This window comes from Vicugna pacos, chromosome 3 (assembly GCF_048564905.1).
Source record: "Vicugna pacos chromosome 3, VicPac4, whole genome shotgun sequence".
Classification (NCBI taxonomy): domain Eukaryota; kingdom Metazoa; phylum Chordata; class Mammalia; order Artiodactyla; family Camelidae; genus Vicugna; species Vicugna pacos.
In genome coordinates this window covers 14849901-14876656 of record NC_132989.1, presented here as the reverse complement: position 1 = coordinate 14876656, position 26756 = coordinate 14849901, and the positions used below count along the sequence as shown (strand labels likewise).

General features: G+C 51.5%; 1 protein-coding gene and 1 long non-coding RNA gene across 2 annotated transcripts in view; one reads left to right on the top strand and one right to left on the bottom strand.

The window, feature by feature from the left end:
- CSF1R (colony stimulating factor 1 receptor) overlaps positions 1–20202 on the bottom strand; it is a 28185-nt gene extending 7983 nt beyond the window's left edge. The window contains exons 1-10 of the mRNA XM_006204450.4: positions 19996–20202; positions 15713–15970; positions 15006–15290; positions 13251–13387; positions 12427–12586; positions 8096–8282; positions 7117–7232; positions 6829–6949; positions 6546–6733; positions 4824–4939 (exon numbers count right to left, since the gene is read on the bottom strand). Of these exons, the coding sequence (XP_006204512.2) occupies positions 4824–4939; positions 6546–6733; positions 6829–6949; positions 7117–7232; positions 8096–8282; positions 12427–12586; positions 13251–13387; positions 15006–15290; positions 15713–15970; positions 19996–20044 (1617 nt within the window). The 5' untranslated portion in view covers positions 20045–20202. The remainder of the gene's footprint in view (positions 1–4823; positions 4940–6545; positions 6734–6828; positions 6950–7116; positions 7233–8095; positions 8283–12426; positions 12587–13250; positions 13388–15005; positions 15291–15712; positions 15971–19995) is intronic.
- Positions 7184–12539, top strand: LOC140691409 (uncharacterized). Its single transcript, XR_012067023.1, has 3 exons — positions 7184–7270; positions 10506–10666; positions 12389–12539. It is a non-coding gene; the product is annotated as an uncharacterized lncRNA (long non-coding RNA).
- Positions 20203–26756: the final 6554 nt, after the last annotated feature.

Here is a 26756-nt window from a genome sequence, read left to right as displayed (position 1 = left end):
CTTTTCACCTTGAAACACTGAAACCTTGTACTCATTAAACAACTCCTCTCCATCCCCACCTCCCCAGAGCCCCTGGCCACTTATCTCATGAACCTGACAGTTTCAGGTACCTTGTACAATTGGAATCACGCAGTATTTGTCCCTACGTGACTGGCTCATTTCATCTGCCATGACGTCAAGGTTCATCCATGCTGTAGTGTATGTTAGCACTCCCTTCCTTCCTTTTTAAGGCTGAATAATTTTCCCATCCAGACACTTCCCTGAGTACCTATTTGTTTCGGGCACCGTTGATTCAGAGGAGAACAAGACAAAGTCCCTGTCCCAATGGAGTCTGGTCCTAGTGGCTAAGACAGGCATTTAACTCCCATAAATATATACGTGGGAAATTTTCAAACAGTGCTATGAAGAAAGTAAAGCAGGGTAACAGGATAAAGAACACCGGGTCGACTGAAGAGGAGTCAGGGAAGGCCCCTGAGGAGGTGAGAGGGTGTCAGCCATGGGGAACAGGGCACTTGGGGGATGCACTTGGCAGGTGCAGGGAAGAGGTGTGGAGGCCTGGAGGTGGGAAAGGTCCTGGAAGGTCTGAGGGGCTGGAAGGTGCTGTGTGGCTTGAGGGGAGCTGGGGAGGTTTTGGAGGCAGGAAGATCTCAAGGGCAAGGAGAAGCCCTTGAAACTTGACACAGGTGAGTGAGGCATCTGCCCTTACACGGTTAAAGGACCGAGAGAGAGACAGTGTCCACAGGACAGTAGCATCTGGAGGACCCAAGTTCCTCCCAGGCCCTCCGTGCTGTTCCACCCAGCCATGTGGAGCCTGATCTGTGGAGGGGCAGCTGCCTCTCTCTTTCCTGCCCAGGGTGGCAGCTGCATGGGGGCATCATGCCAAGGGGTGCCCATGAGAAGTGCTGATGGAAGACTGAGTTTAGGTGGAAAGTGGAAGCTGGGCTAGGGTGGTGGAGGACATTGAGGCCCTGGGTCAGCAGTCCAACTCTTTCCGGACAGTCCTGGGGGACAGGGACCAGCTGGGTTGTGCTTAGCAGCTGGGCTTCTCTGTGGGGCACCCAGCTGGGGGTGGAAGGAGGTGGCCTGTGGCTGAAGTCTCGCCAGGTTAAGAGAAAAGACTCCAGAGAGCCATAGGGAGGAGCTTCCAGAGGCTAGTTAGGGGGGAAAGACCGCAGTTAGACACAAGGAAGAACTTCCAACATCTGATTCAGGAGGGGAGACTGGGTAAACTTAAAGACCTCCTTGTCACGGCTTGGACGGAGAGGCTGAAACAGGATAGGAAGAAGTTCCTGAGTGTCAGAGGATTCAAACCCTGCGTGTGGGCAACTTCCCAACCCAAACGATGGAGACAGAACCAGGAAGGGATTCTTTGACCTCCCCTGGCCAATTCCATCTCTAGGAACCACTGTGGCAAAGGCTGTTTTTGCTCCTCACCACTTCTTCCTCCGGCCCTGCAGCTGGGCCTGAGTCAGCCCCCCCCCCAACCCCATCCCCAGAAGGACAGGGGATACTGGGGGAAGGGGGGGGATCGAGGGAGGGAGAGGTGGTCTGGCTGGAACCTGACCTCTGTGGATCTCAGACCCTATACTTGGAGGAGGACGCAGCTCTCTCCCACCTGCCTCAGGCATCGCCACTCCTCTTTCTGAAAGGTGGTCAGCAGCTCTGCTCAGCTTCTGCTCTGCTCAGCCTCTGCCATCCCTAGAAAGGGCTCCTGTGTGACTCCCTAGGGGCCTCTACCCAGAAGGGCCAGTCCTCTGAAGGAGACCCCAACGGGGAGGCCGGGATGGGCCGCCACAAGCGGTTTCCTGATCATGATAGTAGGAACAGTAATGCTATCAGCGAGTGCTCCTTGAGCACTTCCTGTGAGTGGGCGCTGGGCTACACACTCAACTTGCGTCATGTTATTTATTCATCACCACAGGCCCAAGGAACTTCCCCTTGGTGACCGAGGGGCATGGAATCATTTAGGTCCCGCAACTCCTCATCTAGGCCTGCTGCTCTGGGCAGGCAGATGTTTTGTCTTAGGAAGATGGAGACCTGAACAATTCCCAATGGAAATCTTGGGGACCCTTCTGGGCATCCCCAATATACCCCCAGCCCCCACGAGCTCAGTTCTGACCCCCGGAAGCCCAGCCTCCTTGGCCCCTTCACTCCTCCCTGCCTCATACCTCCACACATCCCTCCTCCTTCCAGCCTGCTGACTCCTGCCCTTTTCTCTTCCTCCTTGGCGCCCCCGTCGTCTCTCTGGGGGCCAGAAAGGCGATGACTCAGCCCTGAGGCAGAAGCAACCCTTCCCTCAAATGGGGCTACTCCTCCCCCCAGGCCAGGGCAGCCAGGACGGGCCAGGCAGGGTCCCCAGTGAAGGGCAAGGCTCAGAACCCCACGGGGCAGAGCAGAGGACACTTGGACGGCAAGCCCTGAGGCAGGGCATGACCATCCTGGCCCCTCATGGTCTTGTGCCATGGGATACCCTCCTTCTCTTGGCCTTGGGTGGGCTCAGGGGCCAGTTGAATTTGCTGGATGGGACAAGAGATGACTGGAGGACATGTTCCAGAAAAAGGTCCCATGGAGGGTAAGGTGTCCCGACACCATGGCTGGCCAAGGGGGCTGAGCAGCCTGAAGTAGAAAGGAACCTGGAAGGGGAACTGGGCCCTTTTCTGGAATCTCTGCAGGGCTGAGGAGGCAGCTCTGTGGGGCACTGGGAGGCAGTTTTCGGCTTCATATAAGGAAGAACTTTGCAACAGAGCTGCCCAGAGAAGGAACGGGTGGCCACGAGAATGAGTGAAGTCCTGTCCCTGGAGGTGGGCGAGCAGGGCCAACAACCACCATATGTAGTCAAAACGCCCAACCTCAGACACCCGTCCAGTCCCTAGAGTCATGCGCAAACTCGGGTTCCCCAGTCAACTTCCTGCAGGGATGAAGCTGAGCAGTTTCCATGCTGAGCACTATCTGTGCCCAGCACCCTCCTACGTCCTACGACATGCATTACCTCATTGAATCTTCAGGACTGCCTGAGGTGGTAGGGGCTGCCATTAGCGACCCCATTTCACAGATGAAGAAACAGAGGCTTAGAAACACCAATTTTCCTAGAGTCTCAGAGACTGGCAAGGCAGAATTTGGGCCCAGATCCGTCTAACTCCTTACCCCTGACTCTTAAATTAGACCATCAGTAGGCTCCTGGCATGTCAGAGGAGGAGGGCTGTAAAAGGTCACCCCATCCCATGGTACAGGTGAGGAAACTGAGGCCCAGAGAGGTCAGTGGCAAGGTCGCATGGCAAAAGATTCTCAGAGCTGGGCCCAGATCCCTCAAGTCTTGACCTGGGGCCCTGGATTCTGCGCTCAGCGCGGCCTCCTCATGCTGGAGCTGAATAGCAGACAGCCGACCCTGTGGGCCCCTGGGTACCTCCACCCCACCATCTACCTGTCAACTCCGAGTCCTCTCCTCACACTACAACCCCCAAGGCAGGTATGGGGAAGAGAAGGCAGCAAAGGGGCCCACAAGGTGGGTTATTCACCCCTAACTCACATCACTCCCTTGTTCACATTCACTGAGACTACAGGGCAGGGTTCAATCCATCGGACCACCACCCTGACCCCACCTGAGTTCTCTTCCAGGCATCAATATTTCTGGAACTCACCCTCATCTTCCCCTCGCCTGCCTCTTTGTACACATTGCCCTCCCCCCTACAGGCACCTTTCTCCTGAATCTTGTCTCTCCACTTGCTGCTAGCCCCATCCCTCCAAAGTCTGTTCCCCCAGTGCAAAGGACCTCCTCCGAGAAGTCTCCCTTCCCTGCCAGCCTGAAGACATCCCTCCACATCTGGCCTCCCACAGCCTTCTGGCCCGGTCCTCTCAGTGCCTGATTGCACCAGACATGGTCTTCTGCGTAGGGAGGCAGTGAGGCCAAGTAGTGGAGGGGGACGAGGGGGGACGGGCTCTGGGGGACGAGGCAACGGGGCCCCCAGGGCAGGTACCGCAACCTTGCCGAGGCTGTTTTCTTACTGTAAGACGCTGACTGCTCTAGTCCCTGTCTCCACACTGTTGTGAAAATAAGTATAATAAGATGATTGGATGTTTCGCAAAATGGTTAAAAACATGGCTTTTTAAAAACCAGCTTCTGCCATTGACCAGCTGTAGACTAGGGCAACTGTCTCAACCTTTGGGAACCTCAGCGTCCAACCCTGTAAAATGGGGTTAGTGATACTACCTACGTGCCGTGGCTGTGGAGGGCAGTAAATGAGAGAATGCAGGTAACACACTTCATAAAAATGCCCCTAAAGCCACTATCGTTGAGCACTCAAAGCAACAGGCCGTGCACTAAAACCTCAAAATGCAAGGAACGGCAGGTTTGACTAATTGTATTACCATAATTAAGAGGATGATGGTGGACAGGCCTTCCCGTCCACTACCTCACCTGCCACCTGACAGACAGGCCTGGCCCCGTCATGCCCTCTCTGTATGTCTGCAAGCCCCCAGCTAGGACTGGATCCATGTTCACTCTCCCGGAACCCACTGCTCTCCCCATTGCATCTTTCCCTCTGTAACCCATACCCTCACTTTCATGGCCAACTGATAACCGTCTTTTGCACTAGACAGCGAGCCCTGTGAGGGCAGGACCTCAGAGTCCCCGAGTTCTGTCTCACCCAGCCACTCACAGTGGCATACAGGAGGTGCTCACTAAAGGGCCGCTGGCTGGCTGAATGACTGGCTGACAGATGAGTGGGTATTCAGGGGATGAGGGGTGGCTCCCCGCAGCCTGGTGGCGCTGCCCCAGGGCCTGGCTCACTGGGGTGCCTGGCTGCCCCCGCCCTGCCCGGGCTCACCTGCTTGTACTTGTACAAAAGCAGCACGAGCAGCAGCAGCAGCAGCGCCATGATGCACAGACAGGCCATCAGCACCGGCGTGAAGAGGGGTTCATCCAAGGGCTGCGTGTGGGCTCCTGGAAGGGGCACAGCAGAGCAGTGAGCCAGCGGGAGGGGCCTCTGACACCCCCTGCCCCTACTGGAAACAGGCCAGCTGCCTGGAACACAGTAGGTGCCCAGTCAACTCTTGGTGACTGGACAGTGTGTCCTCTTACCAGGAAGCCTGCAGACCCCTCCAGTTCTGCTCGTGCTCAGCCCCAAACCCTGCCCAGACTCACAGCCTCTGCGGCCGGGGGAGCCCCTCAGGTCACTGCACCCCTCCAGTGCAAGGAGCCTGCACGGCGGCCTGGCCTGGGGCTCAGCCATGACTTGCACACCGACCCCAGCGGGGAGGCTCACCACTGACCCCTCTGAATAGCTTGCACGGAAAGACCTTCTAGAGGTCAGGCTGCAATCTGCCTCCCCAGCATTTCTCTGCAACTTCCCTGCATGACCTTCGAAACCACACAGCGCTTCCAAGAGTCTGAAAGCCAGGCTCATGGACCCAGGGACTCCTCTTCCCAGATCAATAGCCTTAGTCCCCCTGATGTGTTTGGAAGGACATAACGTCCATCCCCTGGCCCAGATCAGCAGCATGAGTCTGAGGCCCACCCGCACCTCTGCCACCTCTCCCAAAGCCTCAGGTCCGTCATACCCAAAGTGGGAAGGAAGACTGTCCTAACCGCCTAAGGTTAGGTGAGTTTATTGCAATAATGCCATGTAAAGAGCTTAACGTGATGCCTGGCACAGTGTAAGCCTTAAATAAAATATTGGCCTTATATTTATTTGTAATATACAACCGCCAGCTGCAGGATAGAGCAGCTGAGGCGGTGGCACATGTGGTCCGACCTCAGCCGCTCTTGCTCCAAGGCCGGCAGCTGGGGCACCTGGCGGGCTGCCTCTGAGCCAGGCAGAGGCTTCTGCTCTGTCCTGTCTGGGCCCAGAGAGCCTCACTGGGTCCTGGCACACAGTGGGGGTTGAACTTGCTTGTTAGAGGCCTGGGGTGGGCCTGTGCAGCCTCAGTCCTCTCAGAGGACTACCCCACATTCAACTTCTGTGCAGCGCAGAGAGATGCCGCTTCCTCGAGACAGACACTACTGCCTCTGTGCCAGGGCTGGACAGCAGCCCCACTCTCGCACAGCGGCCCTGAATGGCACAGGAAGGGAGTCTGGGAGGGACAGAGGCCATCAGTGTTGGCCCCGGGGTGGGGGTGGGGGCCTGTGTTCATTTACCACCTGTCCATATCACCAGACTCTAAGCTCCGTGGAGGCACTGCTCCCTTGCACCGAGCATGTGCCTGGCACGCAACAGATGCCAAACACACACCTGTGAATTACTGAGTTAGTTAAGTGCAGGAACATGAGCAGAGGGAGGGGCCAGATGAGGCTGTGCCTGCTTCAGGCTGCTTGCTTTCTGGACCTCAAGTCTGCTTCCCCTCTGTTCTCCTCACTACTTCCATCCCCATGGGTTCTAGACTTCCCCATTTCGCCACTTCAGGAGAGCTCTGGTCAGGAGGGGCCTGGAATCACACCCAGAGAGGTAGAACTCGTTTTGGCTGGGATCGGCCCTGACTCCTTAGGGGTAGGGTAGTTTCCTGGGCCCCCCCTCCCCTCCTGGCCTGGAGGAGGCAGGTCAAAGGCTCACCTACAGAGATGGGCCAGAAGGCCTGGGAGCTGTTCCCCACGCTATTGTGGGCCCTGCATTCATACGTCCTGTTGTGTTCCAAGGTTCCCGTGGCCAGCAGGCTCTGGACAATCACCTTGTGGAAGGGCTCCTGGCTTAGGACTTCGGGGTTTGGGTCCTCCAGGACCAACATTTGGGTCTCATCACATCTGGGAAAAACAGCATGTGGCTCAGAGTTTCCAGGGGCCCAGCCCCTGCCCCAGCCCATGAGCCTGGGTGATGAAGGCGGGTGGAGCCCACTTACCTGTCAGTGTGGCCCCTGCACTGCACCCATGTCACACTGGGCTGGGGGTACCCAGAGGCCTCACAGAGCAGGGCTTTAGAGCCATTGATGAGGGTCCACGTGACCTTCACCTCTGGGGGGTCTGAGACAGAAAAAAGCAGAGGAGGGAGGGATCAGCCCCAGAGGCCCCAGGTTCCCTCACCTGACTGCCCCACCCTGAGCCTGCTCTCCCCCGCCCCAGCCTCCCCTAGCTCTTCTCTTCAGCATCCCTGAGGACCCCATGTCCCCAAGCCCTGCTCCATCACTCACATAGAAGGGTGAGCTCAAAAGTCAAGGACTCCTCATGTCTGGCATTGCTGGCCAGGAAGGAGTAGCGGCCGGCCTCGGAGGGCTTCAGGCGAGGCAGGGTGAGGATGGAGGTGTATCTGTGTGAGAGGAAAAGCCCTGGTATGGCCCCTGTCAGGTAAGTGGGCTCAGACCACCACCTTCAAGGGCTTTGTTTCATTTTTGGTAAAGTGTCCAGGGCACAAAGGCATTGGCTGAGCCAGGTATCCAGGCTGGGTGCCGCTGAGACATGGAAAAACCACTAACCCAATTTCCTTAATTGCCTCTCTCATCTGTAAAGCAGTTTTGTTCTGAAGTTTAGTAGATGTAAGTCTGTAAAGTGTTGACACTGGGAAGCACGTCACAGGCCTAACTGAATGCACCTATTTTCACCACCATCACTGAGTTGAACAATCCCTGCTAAAATGCCAGCTCTCAGGTCAGCTTCCATCCCTAAAGCGCCAACCCTGCCGAGAGGGACTATGAGAGGGAAGAGAGGCAAGAAGTAGCCATGGGGCTTCAGAGACCAGGTCTCAAGCCCTGATGTCGCCATTTCCTAGCTGTGTGACCTTAGACAAGTACTTAACCTCTCTGATCCTTTGCTTCCTTTTCTGTGAGGGTGACACCTATGGTAATAATTCAGACTTGGCCAGAGGATTAAAGAGATATGTATTCAGACTGCTTGACAGAGAGCCTGCCTATGAGAACGCACACTCCCAAGATACGGTAGAATTATTGAGGATACAGGATCTCCCAAGAATATAGAGCAGAGGGACATACTAATTTGATCTACATCTTAGACATAAATGAATGACATTGAGGTTCTACAAAGTCAAGGAAAATGAGACTCAGAAAAGGGAAGGGACTCACTCCAGGTCACACAGGACCCAAATGTCCTGACACGTGGCTGAAGCGTTCTCTGGCTGGCTGTGGGGCTAAGCAGATGGGAGCTAATAGGTGGTACCTGTATGTGTCTTTGATGGTTACAAAATTGAGCTTGGGCTGGTGGCCAAAGAAGGGTCCCTGATAGGTCCAGTTGAAACCTTTCAGGCTCGGGTAGGCTTCCACCTTGACTTTTAGTTCGAGCTTCTCACCCACGGTCACCTCCTGGAGGAGGTTCTGCTCAGAAGTCAAGTTCAAGTAGGCACTCTCTGGAAAGGAGAACACAGAGCTCTGGCATTAGTGGGAAGATTCCCCAGTTTGTTTGTTCATTTGGTGATGTGCCCAGTGATCTAGTCTTTCAGCTAGACCCTCCCTCAGCACCTACCGTATGCCAGGCACACAGACCCCACCGCCAACCAAGACTTGCCCTCTGACATCTCTTTTCCCACTACCCACACCCCCAAAGCCCAGGGCTCCAAACTTTTCTGAGTTCCTGGGAGAACCTGGGCAAATTCCTCTCTCCCTTGGTGCCTCTACCTCTTTACTTATAAGATGAAGAGAATGAATATATCTATGTTGCTGTAAGTTTTTGAAAATTTTTTCTAGCAGTTAAGAAAGCCTGCTTCCCCCACCCACATACCCTCACCCATTTCCCCTTTTTCTGATAGCTTATTCAATGCAGCTTCCATATTCAGCTCTGAAGTGGGCTTGTGACCCAGGCCAGCCAATCAGGGTAATCTGTCCCCTTTGGACCAGTGATAGGTTTAGGGTAGGCACATGAGTCCATGACACTCATTACCACGATTTTTGTTGGAACTGTGGGAAAAAAGAAGCCCTCATTCCACTGGAATCTCCAAGCTTGGTGCTGCCCCACAAGACAAACAGAGCTGAGAGCTGGGAAGCAACAGATCCTTGCCCACATCTGAACACCTAGATCCAACAATACCTGAAGCGCATATCCATGGGTTTTCTAACTATAAGGCCAATAAAATCCTCTTTGATTAGGTCAGTATTAGTTCATTTCTGTTATCTATACCTGCAGGAGTCCTGACAGGTGAATGAAATGTTGCGTGAATGAAAATCAAGCTGCTCTGACTGAATCTCAGGCAAAGGAGTAGTGGCAAGAACCCCCATTCACTCAGCCTCTCTGTGCCTCTCATGGAAGTCCTGAAATGCCTTCTTAAAATCCCAAGGCTTTACAGAAATCCCTGGACTAGATGATTTCTAACATCTCTTCTTCTTACTCCATTCTATGAAATCTAAAATTCACTCTTCTACCCTGTGACGTGCCTGCTCAGAAAACCCCCATGATTCCCCATCACCTCCACTATTCAGCTTGACATTCAAGGCTCTTCTCAAGCAGGTATCCCTACGCCCATCTAGCCATCTCCCCTCTTCCTACATACACGCACACACACACTCAGTTCTCCACCCATCTCGGTCTCCCAACGTCTCCTGAACACACCCACAGTCGTTCCAACCTTGGATGCTGTGCTCAAATCGTTTCCTCTATCAGGAACCCTGTCTTCTTCCTCTCTTCTGCTTAGCTCCTTCTCATCCTTCAAGACTCATCCCCATCAGGGAGGCTCCACCCGTCAGTCCAGGCTACCAGGAGCTCTCTCGCCACTGGATTCCTGTAGCCTTTTTTTCCTTTCTTTTTCTTTTTTAAATTGGGGTATGGTTGATGTACAATATTATGTGAGTTTCAGGTATACAACAGTGATTCACAGGATTCAAAAGTTATACTCCATTTATAGTTATTATAAACTCTTGGCTATATGCACCCATGTTGTACAGTGTACGCTTGTAGCTTATCTTGTGCGTAACGGCTTGTACCTCTTTAGTTCCCCGCTCCTCTATTGCTCCTCCCCTTTCCCTCTCCCTACTGGTAACCACTAATTGTTCTCTATATCCATGTGTCTGTTTTCTTTGTTATATTTGTCTTATTTTTCAGATTCCATCTCTAAGCGACAATATACAGTATTTGCCTTTGTGTCTGACTTAGTTCTCTCAGCACAGTGCCTTCTGCTGCCCTCTTGGATCACGCGTTCGTTAGGCTCCCTTCTGCCTCATGCATCTGGTTCTCCCTTTAGATAGCTGTCTTCTCTGAGTTTGTCAGCTTTTAGGGCAAGGCCATTTTCTTGTTCTGTTTCCCCCTTAGCCATCTACTTATCTATCCACCCAGACTCCAACCACTTCCCACCATTACCACCCTAATCAAGCCACTATCACCTCCAGCTCGGATGACTGCAGTGGCCTCCTTACTCGTCCCTCTGCTTCTACCCTGGTCTCCCTCTAAACAGTCCTCCTCAAAGCACCCGACAGCTGTGTTACATCTTGTTCCATCCATGTCAGATCATGTCACCCCATCCTCAAACCCTCCGATGGCACTCTGTCTCTGTCAAGAGGAAAAGCCCCGTTCCTGACCTTGGCCCGCAGGAGTCTTCCCCTTCCCCTCTCTGACCTCATCTTGTACCACTCTTCCTCTCCAGATCCACCCCAGCCACAGGGGCTGACTTGCTCCTTGCAAGTGGCGAACACAGTTCTGCCTGAAGAACTTCGCATGCCCTCTGCCTGGAGCTCTCTTCTCCAAGATGCTACATGGCTTTCTCCTTCACCAACTTCAAGTCTTTGCTCAAATGTCAGCTCTCTGGTAAGACCTTCCTTGATGACCACCCTAATTTTAAACTGAAAGCCCTATGAAAGTGATTTTTAAAAAATATTTTGCTTGTTGCTTACCTTCTCCAAACTAGAGTACAAACTTCACATGGGCAGGGATTTTTGTATCTGTTTCATTTGTAGCTGTAACCTCAGCATTTAGAAGTATCTGGCCAGTAGTGTGAAGGAAGACAAACATCTATTGAGTGACTACTGTTTGCCTGCACTAGGAAACAGCAGGACTGGAACCCGTAACCGGGAGACAGTTCAGTGTTCTCTCCTCCCTTAGCCCTCAAAGCTCCTGGCATGGGTTGGGGCCCCCGGGAAAGCTTACACACTCCTGCAAACCTAGTGCATTGCTTGTGCTATGAGGGTAGCAATTCTCATGCTCCCCCCTCCCTCTTCCCCTCAGTCTCCCATAACATTTATCACACAAGGTGTGGCCAGACTGTAATGACTCCAAGCCTGTCCCCACTCTGAAGAAACTCCCCTCTACTTCTGGATTCTCAGCCCAGTGACTGGCACTGCCTCCCACCCAGTCACTCTAGCCAAAGACCTGGAAGTCATCCTGGCTCCTTTCTCCTTCACCCCTACATCCCCGCAGCCACCGATTTTCCATTATCCTCCTAAATCGTTTCGGGTAACAGACTCTTCTGGGCCCCCACCATGGTCCAGCACTCTTCACCATCTCTAGCCTGGACCACCACGTTAACTGCCCTGATGGGTCTCCAGCTGCTAGTCTCCCATCCTGTCCACATGACGTTGGGCTGAGCCTTCTCAAATAACATCTCCTCACACACTCTTAGACACTAATTACTCTGCCAGGTCCTATTCTAAGCACTTCAAGAATATGTATATATATATATATGTATATATATATATACACGCATACATATTTTCACTTAATTCTCACAAGAACCTCTCAGTTACTCTTAGTATCCCCATTTTGCAGATGGGGAAACAGATTCCTCAACCTACGTAAGTCATTGGTGGAGCCAGGTTGGAATGTCATCCAGGACTGTGGCTCCTGGCCACCACACAGTGGCCTTCTGTGCATTCTGATCTCATCATTCTCCTCTTGAAAACCTTCAATGACCTCCCAGTGGATATGATGCAAACCACCTGCCCACCTTGCCATCGGACAGCACCTTCATCCCTGCTTCCCTGTGGCCATCCTCACACTGCTCCACATCTGGGCCGTTGTCAGCTTCTTTGATGTCTCAAATGTTCTTTGTTCTCTTTGCCTCTGAGCCTTGACTATGCTGTTCCCTCTGCCAGGAATGCTGTTCTCCTCGCTTTCCCACCCCTCTGCCTGGCTAACCCACCTCTATTCTTCTAGTCCTGGCTTAGAGACCACTTTGTCCAAGCCTGGATTGGGGGTCCCCCGTGGTGTCACATATCCATGTGACCAGAGTATCCCAGGCATAAAGGAATGAATGAATGAGTGAACAGTGAAGCCCAGAAGGGAGCTACCAGACACCAATCCCCAAAGAGAACACAATGATGCTAGAATGAAATGCAGCCATGCAGCCACGCACTGTAGGAGCTTCAGGGCAGGAGAGGGGGATTCTGGGGGGAATCTGGGAAGGCTGCCAGAGATGTGGCTTCCCAGCCAGGCCCAGGTTAAGGGGATTCCTGTGAGCTATTCTAACAGTATCTCCCCCTTCTCCACTATCAGCTCCCTCCTTAATCCCCTTGTACACCCTCCTCACCCCAGGATCCCTGTGAACCCTCCCCCACCACCCTGATGCTCACCTACCACCCGGAAGACCATGGAGGTGGAGCGGACACCCTGGGAATTGATGGCCACGCAGGTGTAGTTGCCAGCATCTCGGAAGCCTACGTGATCAAGGCCGAGGGTCAGGACTTTTTGGTACCGGTTCTCATGGAAGTCAGATTGTTGAGAGATGGCGAGCTGCAGCCAGAAGGAATGGAAATGGTATACTGAGGTTCAGATCTGGGTTCAGATTCTCAGCCTTTAAGGATTTCTATCTGCCTTTCCTTGGATGAGGGACTGAACTGAACCTCAGCTTCATCTGCCAAGTGGGGCTGACAGCAGCCCCATGCTCCTAGGGCTGTAATGAAGAGTGAGACACAGCCTGCAAATGGCAGAGGGCCAGGCTGGGCGCACAGTAGGCACAGTGCAGAGGGGCGGTGTTCTTAGAAGCAGCCTCGTGTCATTTCCTCCTGAGAAAACTCCCTCTTCCTTCCTCACTCCAGAGTTTTTCTGAAATGACCTTTATATCCCTGGGCTTCAAGGGTGGCCGAGGAACCCCCTGCTAACTCAGAAGTGAGCTGACACGTGGCTCTCGTCTATGGCTGGGGCAAAGGTCATGGGTCAATGGGGTGGAATACTGTCCCCTCCCCACAAGATTCAGTGGCATGAGCCCGAGTCCTCTTTCTGAATCAGCTACTGACTGGCAGTGAGATATTGGGTGTGTCCACTCCTCACCCTGAGCCTTAGCTGTGCCTTCAGCCCAGAGAGCCAGCTTGAGGCGAGGCCAGGGGCTCTACCCTGTAGGGCTGGGCATGCGGGGGTGAGGGGCCGACTGCATCCTGCTGTCTCCCCAAGGACTGACCTTGGTGTCTCCGCGCTGGAGGAAGACATCAAAGTTGACATCAACGTCACTGGCTGAGCACACGATCTGGGCAGCTTCTCCCTGAATCTGCACCAGCTCTGCAGGCTTCAGTGTCAAGGTCGGGGGCCCTGGGACGACTGAGATCAGGGGAAGACTGCCATGAACTCTCAGGCCAGAGCAGGCACTCTGCTTCCTGCCATGGCCCAGGCCCCCATCCCAAATCCTGGGAGGCAGCCCTGATGCCTCAAGTTTCCCCACAACATGTCCTGTTTCCTCAAGAGAGCCTGAAAAGTTCTCTTCCCTCTGTCACCACCGCCGCTGCCCTCTCCCCAGTCTCGCCATCACGCTATGCTCTGGACTCCCACAGCCACCGGGGAGGCCTCCCTGCTTCGTCCCTGGCTCCTCACAGCAGCCTAAGTGAGCTCTTTAGAATGAAAAGTGGATCCTGCCCCTCTCCTGTGCCAATACTCGAAGGCTTCCCATCACTCGCAGAATAGAAGCTGAAGTCTCTCCCCTCCCCAAGCCCTGTTCCCGACGCCTGCACACCTGCTAGCCTTGGCTCGCCACACCGCGGCCACCGCCTTTCCCACCCGGGCTTTGCACCTACCCTTCCCTCCGGGAAAGCTCCCTCCTGCACTTTGGCTGCCGTCAGATCTTTAGCTCAAATGTTCCTCAGAGGCCTCCTGGGACAGCTTAGCTGAATTTGTCCCACCCCCCACCCCAGTTTCTCCAGCGTGGTTTCTTGTTCACAGTTGGTATTTACTTTCTCTCTAGTCCATCTTCCTGGTTAAACACTTAGCCCAGTGCCTGACACATAGTAGACACTGAATTAATATTTGTGGCTGTGCTGTTGTTGAAAAATAATCTAATCCCATCTCTCAAGGTCCAGAGACACTAGGGAACTCACCCCTGGTCACTGAGAGGGTCACAGCAGAATTAAGGCCCAGGGCTGTTGGCACCCAGCCAGCCCGGGGCTCCCTCTGCAAGATGAAGTGCAGGCAAAGAGCCCTCATAACCTTCTCTGCACACAAAATAGGGGCCTGTGACTCTCCGCACAGGTTCTGTGGCCTCAGAGTGCAGGGCCTTGGGCCAGCCATGCCGCTCTGACCCTGGCCTCACGACAGGCACCTGATTCCTGCCTGAAGCCCAGGTTCTGAGCCTGGGGCCCTGCTGACTCACACTAGCCCTTCCAGAAGCCAGAATCCCATCCATCAGCCCAGCAGGGACAAGGGGGAACATGAATGAGGCTTCACCACCAACGGCACCCCCAAGTGAGAGTGTCCCATGCACCCACCACCCCCTGGCCTGTGCACCAGGCAGGCGCTGAGTGGGAAATCCACATCTGAGGGTGTGGGAGAGCTTCAGGCCCTCCTTCCATCCCTGAAACATTCAGTTCCCACCTCACAACTGTGTACCTGCTGTTCCCTCTGCTGAAGCAGATCTTGGCACAGCTACCTTCTTCTCATAATTCACATTTCTGCTCAAGAAAACTGTCACTCTCTCTGCAGGGCTCCCCCCACCCCAGTCTCTATTCCATCACCCATTTAATGATGTTCACAGCCTATCTGGTGATCTGAGATCACCTTGCCTACTGAGATACTGACTTGCATGTGGTCTGCCTCCCTGCACCCGACACCTTGATGTCTTGCCCCGTAGATGACTGTGGGGTAACTGGAAGGAAGAAGAGAAAGCAGGTGCCCCCGTTCCTTCCCGTCAGGCCAGGTGCCAGCTCTCCGTCCCTCCCTGCCCACGCACCTCTCTGCACTTTAAGCCGGATGCCGATCGATGTCACTGTCCTGCCGCCTACCCGAGCGCTGCACTGGTAGTCCTGGCTTTCAATGAACTTGGCCTTGTGGATGGTGAAGCCATTCCAGGGCGAGAAGGAGTAGTTAGTTTGGCGCAAGACAGGCCGGCCACGCACCCGCACCAGCGAAACGCTCGCCTCCAGTTCCGGGTCAGTGAGCAGGCAGGGCAGCAGCGCATCCTGACCCTCCAACACCGTCACCTCCTGGGCCAGAATCTTCCAGGGCCGAACAGGGTCTGGGGTAGAAGGAGACAGGATTACTGCCCTCCCTTCACCAGGATAAGCGGTCTCTGGACAATGGTGATGAGGAGGCTCAGAAATACTGATCACTTGCTTGAAGTCACACAAAACCAAGGAAGCTCGGCTGATGCTTGGGGCTCTGGACCCAGGTCCAGCCCCACTACTTGATGCTGTGTGACCTTGGGCAAATGACTTAACCCTTCTGAGCCTCTGAAAAATGGGCATAATCACAGAATCACCTCACAGGGTTGTTGTGAAGACTGCCTCAGAAACACTGCCATAGGTCCTTGTTCGTGGCAGGCTCAGTAAACGTGGAGCTGGTATGTTATGACTGTTAAAATTACAGCCCAGCCCTCCAGCCCATTCCTGGTGGGCACTGCTTGGCTAGTCCTCCTGGGAGTGGCCTCAGAGTCCTTACCTTTGACGTAGAGGTGGATGGTAGCACTGCCCCCCAGGGGGTCTCCAAGCTCAGTGCAGCGATACGTCCCCGTGTTTTGGAAGGTGGCATTGTTCGTGGTCAAGACGCTGCTGGGGGCATCGGGGTCCAGGGTCCAGTAAGAAGAAATGGGGCCATCCCATTCCACACTGCCATTGCTCACACATCGCAGGGTCACAGTTGTGCCGGGCTCCACAACCAGCTCAGGACCACTGGGTTCAATCACTGGGACCCCCTGACCTGGTGATAAGTGGTGGCAAACAGAAGTGAGGCCTGAGGTCACAACCCCTGGTCCACACCCTGCCTCTGAGATGGGTGCTGCCCTAGCAGGGCTGGTTCTGGTTCTGGGGTCCAGCTGTGACTTGCAGGATCGCCTTGAACAAGCTGCTACCCTTCTCTGGTCATTTGATCAGCCCCCTACCCCAAACCTGCTGCTGATGCACTGATGGCTCTGATACTCACAGCAGTCCCCTTCTCTGCCAAGGGAGATTTCTTGGCCTTCCGCCTAGCCACCGTCCCGTGGGGATCTCCCAGCCTCCAGCCTCCGTCTTCCCAGCTGCATCGATACCCCCAGGAATGGACTCCCTTAGTCCTATGTATGAGTTGGGTGCAACCCTGATGCCAAGCCCAGGGCCTGCCTCAACACAGGAGCCTCAAGCAAGCAAAGGAAGCAACAGAACGTTCATGGCAAAGTCCTCCATGGGTGGAAGAAAATTCACATGGGGAGGAAGAAAAGGGGTGTAGGATCTTAGCCCAGCAGAGTTAGAAATGTTCAGGAGATTTCTGTGTGCCCACTCCCGTCACTGGACATCTGGTCTGTAGCATAGTGGGATAGTTCAGAGGCTCTGTGCCTCAGTTTCCCCACTTATAAAATGGGCACCATAATTGCACCCATTTATTGGGATGTCAGGGGGTTTAAATGTATGGGAAGCCTTCAGAACATCACCTGTTCACCTGTCACCAAACAAATGCTCAGTAAAGCCTAGCCTTTATGTTTATTATCTAGTTTACCCCCAGCAGCCCACCCTGATACCCCAGCACGGCTGTGTTTAGTGGGGAGACGGTCTCTTTTAAGGAAAATTTTCTTGAAGGAGAAGAGAGAACTTGAAACTCATCCCAGGCCGTCCGGGAAGAAGGCCCACTGGCTCTGCAGCGTCAGCATTTCTCCAGGGCCTAAAATAGGGGCACAGGAGGGAAGTGAGAGCTGATTCAAGACCCTGGAGGGGCTGCCAGGCGCCCTCTGGCCTGCGCAGGCGGAAACACATTGCTGGCACCAGGCTCGGGCCCAGTTTCCGCTCAGCCTGCAGCCCTTCTCCCAGGGATGGTCTCACTTCTGCTTCCTGGCCACTGTCCCCTCTAGGGGAGAGACCCCTGCCCCAGGAGACGGAGTACCACCTGCTGGACATCAGCACGTCCTGGCTTGTGGGACCTGGCTCTGACACTGACCCATGAGGTACCTCTGGTTGAGTTCCAATGATGGGGACACAGACACCAGCCCTGAAGGCACCAGGTAAATTCAGGGCTGCTCCAATGTCCCACACAAAAGCTCCTTAAATGAGTCTTTCCATCCCACCAACCTCTGCCATCATCATAGGCTCCAGAATTAGAAAGATCTGTCACGTGATTTCAGGGTGGCTTAATTTGTTTTGATTTTGTATCCATCTGAGGTGTGCAGCCTCTCCACCCGAGCTTCTGATCAGCATTAAGGATTGAATAAACTGGTGAATACAGCCTAGGCCAACACGGGGGGGGGGCAGGGGGGAGTAGCCAGCCCTCCTGTGCTGTGTGACACCAGGGAGAGGCACAAGCGGCATTTCTGACGGGCTCTTGGCAAATCCCAACAGAGCAGGTGCTGCAGCCACGCAGGTCCCCCGGCTGGGCTGTTACAGGGAAGAGCCGGGACTGTGGGGTCACACCGTCGAGGGTCTGAAACTTGGTTCTCCGCTGCTAACTGGGTGGGTTGCTTAACCTCTGACCTTCAGGCTACTCTCCCTTCCAATGGGAATAATCTGAGTTCTCACCTCTGAGAAGTCTCAGGAGGATTCAATGAGGTGATACTCAGCCACTAACTCAGTCAACTCTCCTGCCCTGGGTTACTGCTCCAACTGCTCCCTTCCTTCTGGTCCTAACACTCTGATAGCTGAAGTTTTTAACGTTTAAAGGTCACACAGTCTATGCTTTAACACCCCACGGTCTTGGATTCTGTGGCTCCGCGTACTGTTTCTGCTGCTGCCTGGTCTCACAAGCGCCTTCTCCCTTCCCCTGCCCTGCCCTGTCCTCTGGCCCAGCCTTGGCCTCCTGGAAGTGTAGCCAGAGGCATCTGTCCTGTTTTGTATGTCCTTTTGTCTCAGATACTCACGCAGGACAGGGCTGACACCCTCAACTTTGGCCCTAGTGCCCTGCTGCTGGCTTGGCTGGCAGAAGGGAAAGCCCGCTCAGGCCTGCCCTCCCTAGCCTGGTGCTGGACCCCTGCTGCCCCTCCACTCCACCACCTCGGCTGCCCCAACCTTCCCACCCGCTTTGACTTGCCTGGGAGACCCCTCCATCATCAGCTCTCAGGATGTGCTCCACCTCCACTCCACTCACCCAGCACACACACACACACTGCACACCAAAACCTGGGGCAGTCCCCTCCCTCAGCCTAGGGTCTTAGCGAGCCTCTCCCGGTCTCTAGGGTGTTCTGACCCTGTCCCCCCTGCACTCCTCCTCACTCACCACTGGTCTACTGAGCTGAAAGCTTGTTTCCAGCCTACTGTCCCCATCTCTTCTTTCCTTTGGGGCTAGATGCTGGATAGCCACCCCCTCCTCCCAGCAGTGCTGCCCCGCAGGCAGGTTCTGGGCGTGAGGACAGGACGAGGCAGGGAAGTAAAACCCATGGAGCTTTTTAGGGTGAAGGGAATATTCTCTATCTAAATTGAGATGGTGTCAAACTCATCACTTGTCAAAACTCATCACTGGACACTTCAGAATGTGCTTTCTACTGTAGGTAAGTTACATCTCAGTAAAAAAGGAGACACACTCAGTGGGATTAACTGGGCCAGAAAAAGATCTTCAGGGAGCCACCTCTTCATTTGGGACCAGATGCACCTACTCCCCAGGGTCCTGCAGCCTAGGACAGAGGGGAGGCCAGAGCAGAGGCTGCTGTCCCACTCCAACTCCAACCCCAGTCCCCACCCTTCGAGTTCCCTCCAAACAAGCAATATAACGTGTGTTTGCTGGGCCAACTTGCACTACAAGCCAAGCACTCAGCCCCCCACCTCCCGTTAGACACCGTCTTAGAAGGAGATTCTGCGTCACTGCCGCTGCCAGAGGGGCAGAGTTAGGGTGGGGTCTGCCCCACAGCTCTGTCCTGAGGCCCAGGAAACTGTGTTTAGGAAGGCTTTAGCCCCTGTCCTCCCCCAGGCAAGCCTCTACTCTGTACTCTCTCCTCCCAAATTTACTTCTCCTGAAGGTGCGGAGGGTACAGCTCAGTGGCAGAGCACATGCTTAGCATACATGGGGTCCTGGGCTCAATCCCCAGTACCTCCATTAAGAAAAACAAATTAATAAAAATAAAATAAACCTAATTACCAAGTTCTTCAAAACTTTTTTTTTTTTTAAATTTACCTCTCCTGAGCCCTGAGCCAGAGAGGCTAAACTCTTACTTCTCCTTCTGAGCCCTTACCCAAGGCTTCCAAGGAAGGACCACTGTGTCTACAGACCTTTCCAAGTCAGATCCTTCCTAGGGAGTCACAGGCCAACCGAGCCATCGGGGGTTCTCTGGGGGCCTCCCTACTCAGTGTAGATCTGGACCAGCAGCATTGGCATTTCCTAGAAGCTTGTTAGTAATGCAGAATCTCAGGCCACACCTGAGACCTACTGAGTCAGAATCTGCACAGATCCCCAGGGAATTTGCACACACAGTGAAGTCTGAAAAAGCATTTAGTTTAGTCCATCGCCATCCCCAACAACCTGCTATTGACCGAAGCCCTGAGATCATCAGAAACATGTTCAGCACACACGCAGAATCAACATTCGAGGTGGGACAGATCAGCAGCCCTGGCCAGGCCAGTTCCACCCCACTCACACCCTTTCTTTTTTTTTTACCCCCACTGCCTCTGCGAAGCAGACACCCACAATCCTGCAGTCCGAGGCTGGGGAGATGGAAGCGCAGACTGAGGACACCCAGTAAGGGGCAAAGGTTTACAGAGCCCTTCCACAGGGACCCTCTCCGTCACACCCCCGCCACCCCCTGCCACCCCCCAAAGCCCCAGCTCTGCTCTTACCATGCCAGGTTGTGGCCACCAGCAGGATCAGCAGAGCCCCTGGGCCCATGGCCTCAGCAGGGAGGCGGCAGGTTGATGCAGGCTTGGGGGTAGGCAGGGAACTCGACTCCTGGCTACCAGCTCCGCAGGGACTAGCACCACTGGACACACGTTCCTCTCCACTGCACTGGCTGTTTTTCTTGTTTTCCTCTTCCTCCTTCTCCTTGGGCTGATCCCCCTCTTCCCCTTTTAGCTAGGCAAGGCAACCACAGAGTTTGGAAATCTTGGCTTAAAAAAAAAAAAAGACAACACATACACAAAGCCATGACCCCCAGGGGGAAGGGCTGGAGTCTGGGGCAGAACTGGCTAAGTATGGGGACTTTCTGAAGCCTCCACCAAGGGTCCCCTTGCCCAGGGTCAGACATTCTGTCAGTAGCACAAACAGGTGTCTTCAGAGGGGCCAGGTGGCTCTGGCTGAGCTGAAAGGGAAGTTGGGTTGGTTTGGGAGAGCCCGATAATAGCATCAAGACGCTTCCATTTACAAGACACTCAGAAACCAAGCCCTTTACATTCACTGTCTCTTTTGGTTTCCACAAAAAAAGTTTTTATGGTAGGTACCATTGTCATTCCCATTTCACAGATGGGGAAACTGAGGTTCAGAGAGCTCAGATACTGTAAACTTGCCCACGGTTACATGGCTACCAAATGGTTGAGCTGGAATGCGGATCCAGGTGGCCTGGATGTAGAACTGCCTTTCTGTGGATTAATTACATTTGTTTATTTTCAGAGCGACTCTAGTTGTGCTACTATATTTCTTAAGAAAACTGGCATTTCTCTCTCCCCTCCTTTTCTAGAGGCAATTGCTTTCACCCCTTTCAGTTTATTCTTTTAGTGTTTTTCTTTGTATTTCTATTAACATGGTTGTCAGTTACTTCTTGAAACCAAAAAAATTCCAATAGAACATTGATCCAGAAAAATGATCATTCTTTCCATCTGCTTAGATATATATTTTTTATAAACATTTTTTCAGGAAGTATTTTTAACCTTTAGTAATCATAAATACCAACCAAAATTGACTCAAGAAACAAACTAACTAGACCTATAACTAGCAAAGAGATTGAATCAATAATCAAAAGCTTCCCAAAAAAGAAAAGCCCAGGACCAAAGAGTTTCACTGGTGAATTCTCCCAGATATTTAAAGAATTAGCCCCAATCCTTCTCAAACTCATTCAAAAAATAGAAGATGAGGGAACATTTCTAAATTCATTCTATGAGGCCAGCATTATCTTGATACCAATGGACAGACAAGAACATCACAAGAAAACTACAGACCAGTATCCTTTATGAACATAGACGCAAATGTATTCAATAAAATATTAGCAAACCCAACCCAACAGTATATTAAAGTGATTATACACCATGACCAAGTGGGATTTACCCCAGAAATGCAAAGATGGTTCAACACATGAAAAATCAATCTAGTACACCACATCAGCAGAACAACAAAAATCCCACATGATCATCTTAATTGATGCAGAAAAAACCCTTTGACAAAGTCTAACATACTTTCATGATAAAACATGCAAAAGACTAGGAATAAGAAGGAACATTCTTGGGGGGAGGTTATAGCTCAAGTGGTAGAGCACATGCTTAGCATGCGTGCATGAGGTCCTGGATTCAATCCCCAGTACCTCTTTCTAAGAATAACTAAATAAATAAACCTACTTAAAAAAAAAAGGACATCTTCAACATGATCAAGGACATACATAAAAAAGCTCACAGCTAGCTCAATGATAAAAGACTAAAAGCTTCCTCTTCCCACCTCCACCCTTAGATCAGTAATAAGGCAAGGATGCCTGCTCTCACCCATTATATTCAACATGGTACTGGAGGTTCTAGTCAGGGCAATCATGAAGAAAAAGAAATAAAAAGCATCCAAATTAAAAAGTCAAACTATTCTCTCTTCACAGATGACATAATCCTATATACAGAAAAATCCTAAAGAATCTATAAAACAAAACAAAACAAAAAAACCAATTAAAACCCCCAAATCTATTAGAGCTAATAAATGTATCCAGCAAAGGTACAGGATGTAAGATCAACACACAAAGCTCAAGCTTATTTCTATACACTAGCAGTGAACAAGGAAATTAAAAAAACAAGGAAAAAGGAAATTAAAAAAATAATTTTATTTGCAATGGCATCAAAATGAATCCAAGACATATACACTGAAAACCACAGCACATCGCTGAAAGAAATTAAGAAGACTCAACAAGTGGAAAGACATTTCTTTTCATAGATTGGAAGATTTATTATAAAAAAGGCAAAACTCCCCAAAGTGATCTATAGATTTAATACAGTACCTATCAAAACCCCAATAGCCTTCACTGCGGAAATGGAAAAGCTGATTCTCAAGATCATATGGAATTTCAAGAGATGCCCAATAACCAAATCAATCCTGAAAAAGAGCAAAATCGGGGTTACACTTCCTAATTTCAAAACTTACTACAAAGCTACAGAAATCGACCACAGCATGGTGTTGGCGTAAGCACAGATACATACATCAACAGAATAAACTTGAGACTGCAGAAATAAACCTTCATATCTAAGGTCAATTGACTTTCAACAAGGGAGTCAAAGCCATTCAATGGGGAAAAAGCAGTCTTTTCAACAACTGGTGTTAAGAGAACTGGATACCCGCATACAGAAGAATGAAGTTGGACCCTTACTTCACACCATACAAAAATTAAGTCAAAATGGATCAAAGATCTAAATATCAAGGCTAAAACTATAAGATGCATAGAAGAAAGCATAGGGGTAAATATTCATGACCACAACTTGGAAATGGTCTCATAGCTGTGTCACCGAAAGCACGAGCAACCAAAGGGAAAAAAAAGTAAATTGGACTTTATCAAAATTAAACATTTTGGTGCAAAGAACACTATCAAGAGAATAAAGACAGCACACAGAATGCAAGAAAATATTTGCAAACCATATATACGAGAGTTAAGTATCTAGACTATATATACACATATCCTATAATTCAACAGAGACAAATACTCAATTTAAGAGTGAGTAAAAAAATGGAATAGGTATTTCTCCAAAAGAGACATACAAATGATCAACAAGCACATGAAAAGATGCTCAACATCATTAGTCATCAGGCAAAGGCGAATCAAAACTACAATGAGATACTGCCTCACACCAACTAGGTTAGCCATAATAAATAAACCAGAAAATACTAAGTGTCAGCAACGATGTGGAAAAATTGGAACCCTTGTACATTGCTGGTGAGAAGGTAAAATGATGCCGCTGCTGTGGTAATCAGTTTGATAGTTCTTCAAAAAGTTAAACACAGAATTACCCCGTGACCCAGTAATTCTCCTCCTCCATGTGGCCAAGCAGGGCCTCGCTGCCAGGCAGGCATAGACTCCCACCAGCGTGGCAGTGGTTTTGAGAAGAGAAAGAGCTTTACTGTGAGGTCAATCAGCAAAAAGAGGGAGGCTCTCAAATCTAGGGTTTAAACAGAAATTTAAAGGGTTAGGGAAATTTCCAACTTGGAAGCCGACTGGCTAGCCTTAAATCAGCCCCTAATAAACTACTTATGCTGCTGGAAGCCAGATTTTCCTTATTGAAGGACTTCTCACTGTGTAAAGGGCTCTGGCGGCCACATTTCCTCAGACTAAATATCCTTGGTTCCAGGGTCATCCTGGAGACGTGGGCTCCCATCTGGCACAGGCGCAGTGCTGTCTCCCTCAAGTAACCCGAGGTTTAATTAATCAACAGTCTATTTATGGAGGCAAAACCAGTTTAAGCTGGTGCTGTTTCAATCCTCCCTCCTTTCTCGTACATTCCTCAACCTTGATGGAAATAGGGGAGTGACCACTGTAGCTGCTCCCTGCTAATTAAGGGCATGGAATTTTATAAAAGGAATGAAACTGAAGTATTTGTGAGTCCCACCTGAGTCCTGGGCAATCATCATGCGAGTGGGGGAGATCTTTTTAAACATATAAGGGTTACACTTAGGTTGCAGCTGATTCTTCCATCTTGAGGAGGACCCAATCCCCTATGCTTATGCAGAACAGGGGGACATCTGTGGGAAATGTTAGTCAGCTAGAAGCATTTTACATATAGCAGATAAAGTAACAGCGGAGACTACCTATTTTAGAGTATCTTATTCTTTTACAGTATGATCATTTTCAAGACTGCAATAACACTTCGTCTTAAGGAAGGGTCTCGCACGTAACATTTCACAAAGGCTCAATTGGAGCTTGCTTCTAGGGGCAACTCTCACCCTAAGCCGGGCAACTGGCAGGGCCTTATCTCAGATTAAGTTGGTTTCTTGACCGATTTTGGCGATTGTCTTTTTCAAGGTATAATTCATCTTTCCAGTCTTTCCCAAAGACTGAGTCTCCATGAAGCATGTAACTTTCATTACGTTCCGAGGACCCCAGACTCCCCCATGAGTTAGTTCCCTCGGCTGTGAAAGCTCCACTGTTGTCTCTCTGCATTGAAAGAGGCGACCCAAAACGAGAGATGATTGCTTTTAGTAAGGCCAGTAAGGCCGTTGTTAACCTCAGAAGCCTTCTCCGTTTCTGAATACTGAGGCTTAAAAGGAGTAGGAACACACTCCGAATGAGTGCTTGGGCCTTGGGATCCGGGCCTTTGGTTCTGGCCGCTTGCTTTGCGGCCAGCCAAATTATTTACTTTAGCTATTTAACTAGCCGTCAGCTGTGTATCTTCTACAATTTGGTTAGTGCCTCAAATCCTGTACAAAACAACCTCCAGTCTGGTTTTTATACTGGTGGGATTGCAATGTTATATGGAGATTGACAAGGCTGGATGAATTGGCATTAAGGAAGGTGGTTATCAAGGGGCTTCATACCTTCCTCTGCACGCCTCTTTAAAGGGAATTGCTTTTAATTTGGAGCCTTGGGGCCTGAACGGAGTCCTCTCACTATTGGGTCAGCTTTCTTGCTTCTTCCTGGCCTCCCATCAGCCCAAACGTCCACTCTTACCTTTGGCAGAATTCCTTCAGGTACTTCTGGTTGAGGCTTGTCTCCCAGTTGTAACAGTGTAGCTTGGAGGGTGGAGCCTTCATCTGGGAGTACTTGAATGTCTCCCTTTTCTGGTGAGAAATTCATTTAATTTTGTTAGCAGATGTCATCCCAACAAAGCAACAGGGCATTTAGGCATGTACAGAAAGCCACTTTAAATATGTTTCTCCCCAACTACATAAATCAGAGAGAGAAAAGGGGGAGGGTACACATACGAAAACCCTGGGTGGACCCCGGTCATCTAGACCTGTGGGAAATCGTCTCAGTGGATGTCGCCCTGCCTGAGGCAGGGCACCCCCTCGGCTGAATTGGGTACAGGCCTGGGGCTAGAGCTGTAGCTCCAGGGGAATTGTTGGAGGAAGACTCCGGGGCGACTCACAGGGATCCCCCGCTTCACGACGCATGGAGAATGGTGGGAGGCACCCACTGTAGTCAGTCAAAATCATAAGGTTCTGACTCAGGCAAGACTGACTTTTCCTGAGGGTCTTCCCTCTGACCCATAATTGTACATCTCTTCTGCAAAATAACTTAGAAAAACAAGTCACGGTCAAACGTTGTACCTGACTACTCGATCTGACGAAAGTCAATGACCACAGCGTGAGACAGAGCTGACGGTAGGACAGTGAAGAATTCTCCATCTGGGCGTCCATCCCCTGAAGAAAAACAAGCCCTTAGTGAAGCTGAGCTCTGCAGTTGGCTGACTGGGTTTCTCCCACTGCAGCGCTCAAGGTAAGTTTACTCCTTCGCCAGCAAAAACACAAAAAAGCCAGGAACAACTGCCTTTAGCAAGCTCCTGCTGCCTCTTCCCAGGCTTTATGGGTTGGGCCCGACGTCAACCAGCGCTCTTATCAGAAGCTCGGGGTTTGTGGGATGTGGCGATGTTGGCTGCGCCTGGAAACACTTGAGTTCCCGCGAGATGAAGGAAAGCACCAGGGTTTGCCAATCTGCGGCTCAGAGCGCACTTTGTTCCTTTGTAGGAAGCACCTGGGCACACTAGCCACCTCCCCCCTCAACTACTCCACCTTAATGCTGGTTCTGAGGGGTTGGCTGCCCCCTCCCCCGCCCCGAGAATGGAGGTCTGGAGAGAGTGCAAGGAAGCAACCCCTAAGTCAAAGGCTTAGTCAATATCCCAGGTTTCAAACCCAAGAGCTGAGAATAGTCTGTGGAGTGCGGATCCCTAGAAAACGGCCTTGCATCACCCCCCACCAAAAGCAGAGGGAAATCAAACAGACTTAAGACGCATGAGAAAGCAAACCTAGGATGGTGGAACCAATTCCATCTCCTAAGTTTGCCTTCCGGAAGGATGCAAGCAAATGCAGTAGTGACTATCCACAACTTGGCTTTAAGGATTCCCCGGAGGAGCCATAGAGGAGAGCAGACAGTCTCAAAGATGACGAGCTTGGATTTAAAGGTTCCGTTAGGGAACACCAAGAAGTTTCCCATTAGAGAAGGTTGTCGAGAACCGTAGCCTGAAAGTCACTCATGCTGCCCAGCTGCCAAGACTGTAGCCAATTTGGTCAGAGGCTCCTGGTAGTTTTCCCCTGTGAGCTGAAGGCAGGCTTGCTATTGCAGAGGGCTTAGGGGAGTCCACACCCTGTCTCGCTCACCATCTTGCAAAACTTACCTGCTGAGGAGGCAGGTGGAAGAAGAAACTCTATCACCTTGAAGAAATCAAAGTGTGGAGGCTGAGACGCAGTCAGAGCTCAGCTTGAGAGAGGAATTCAG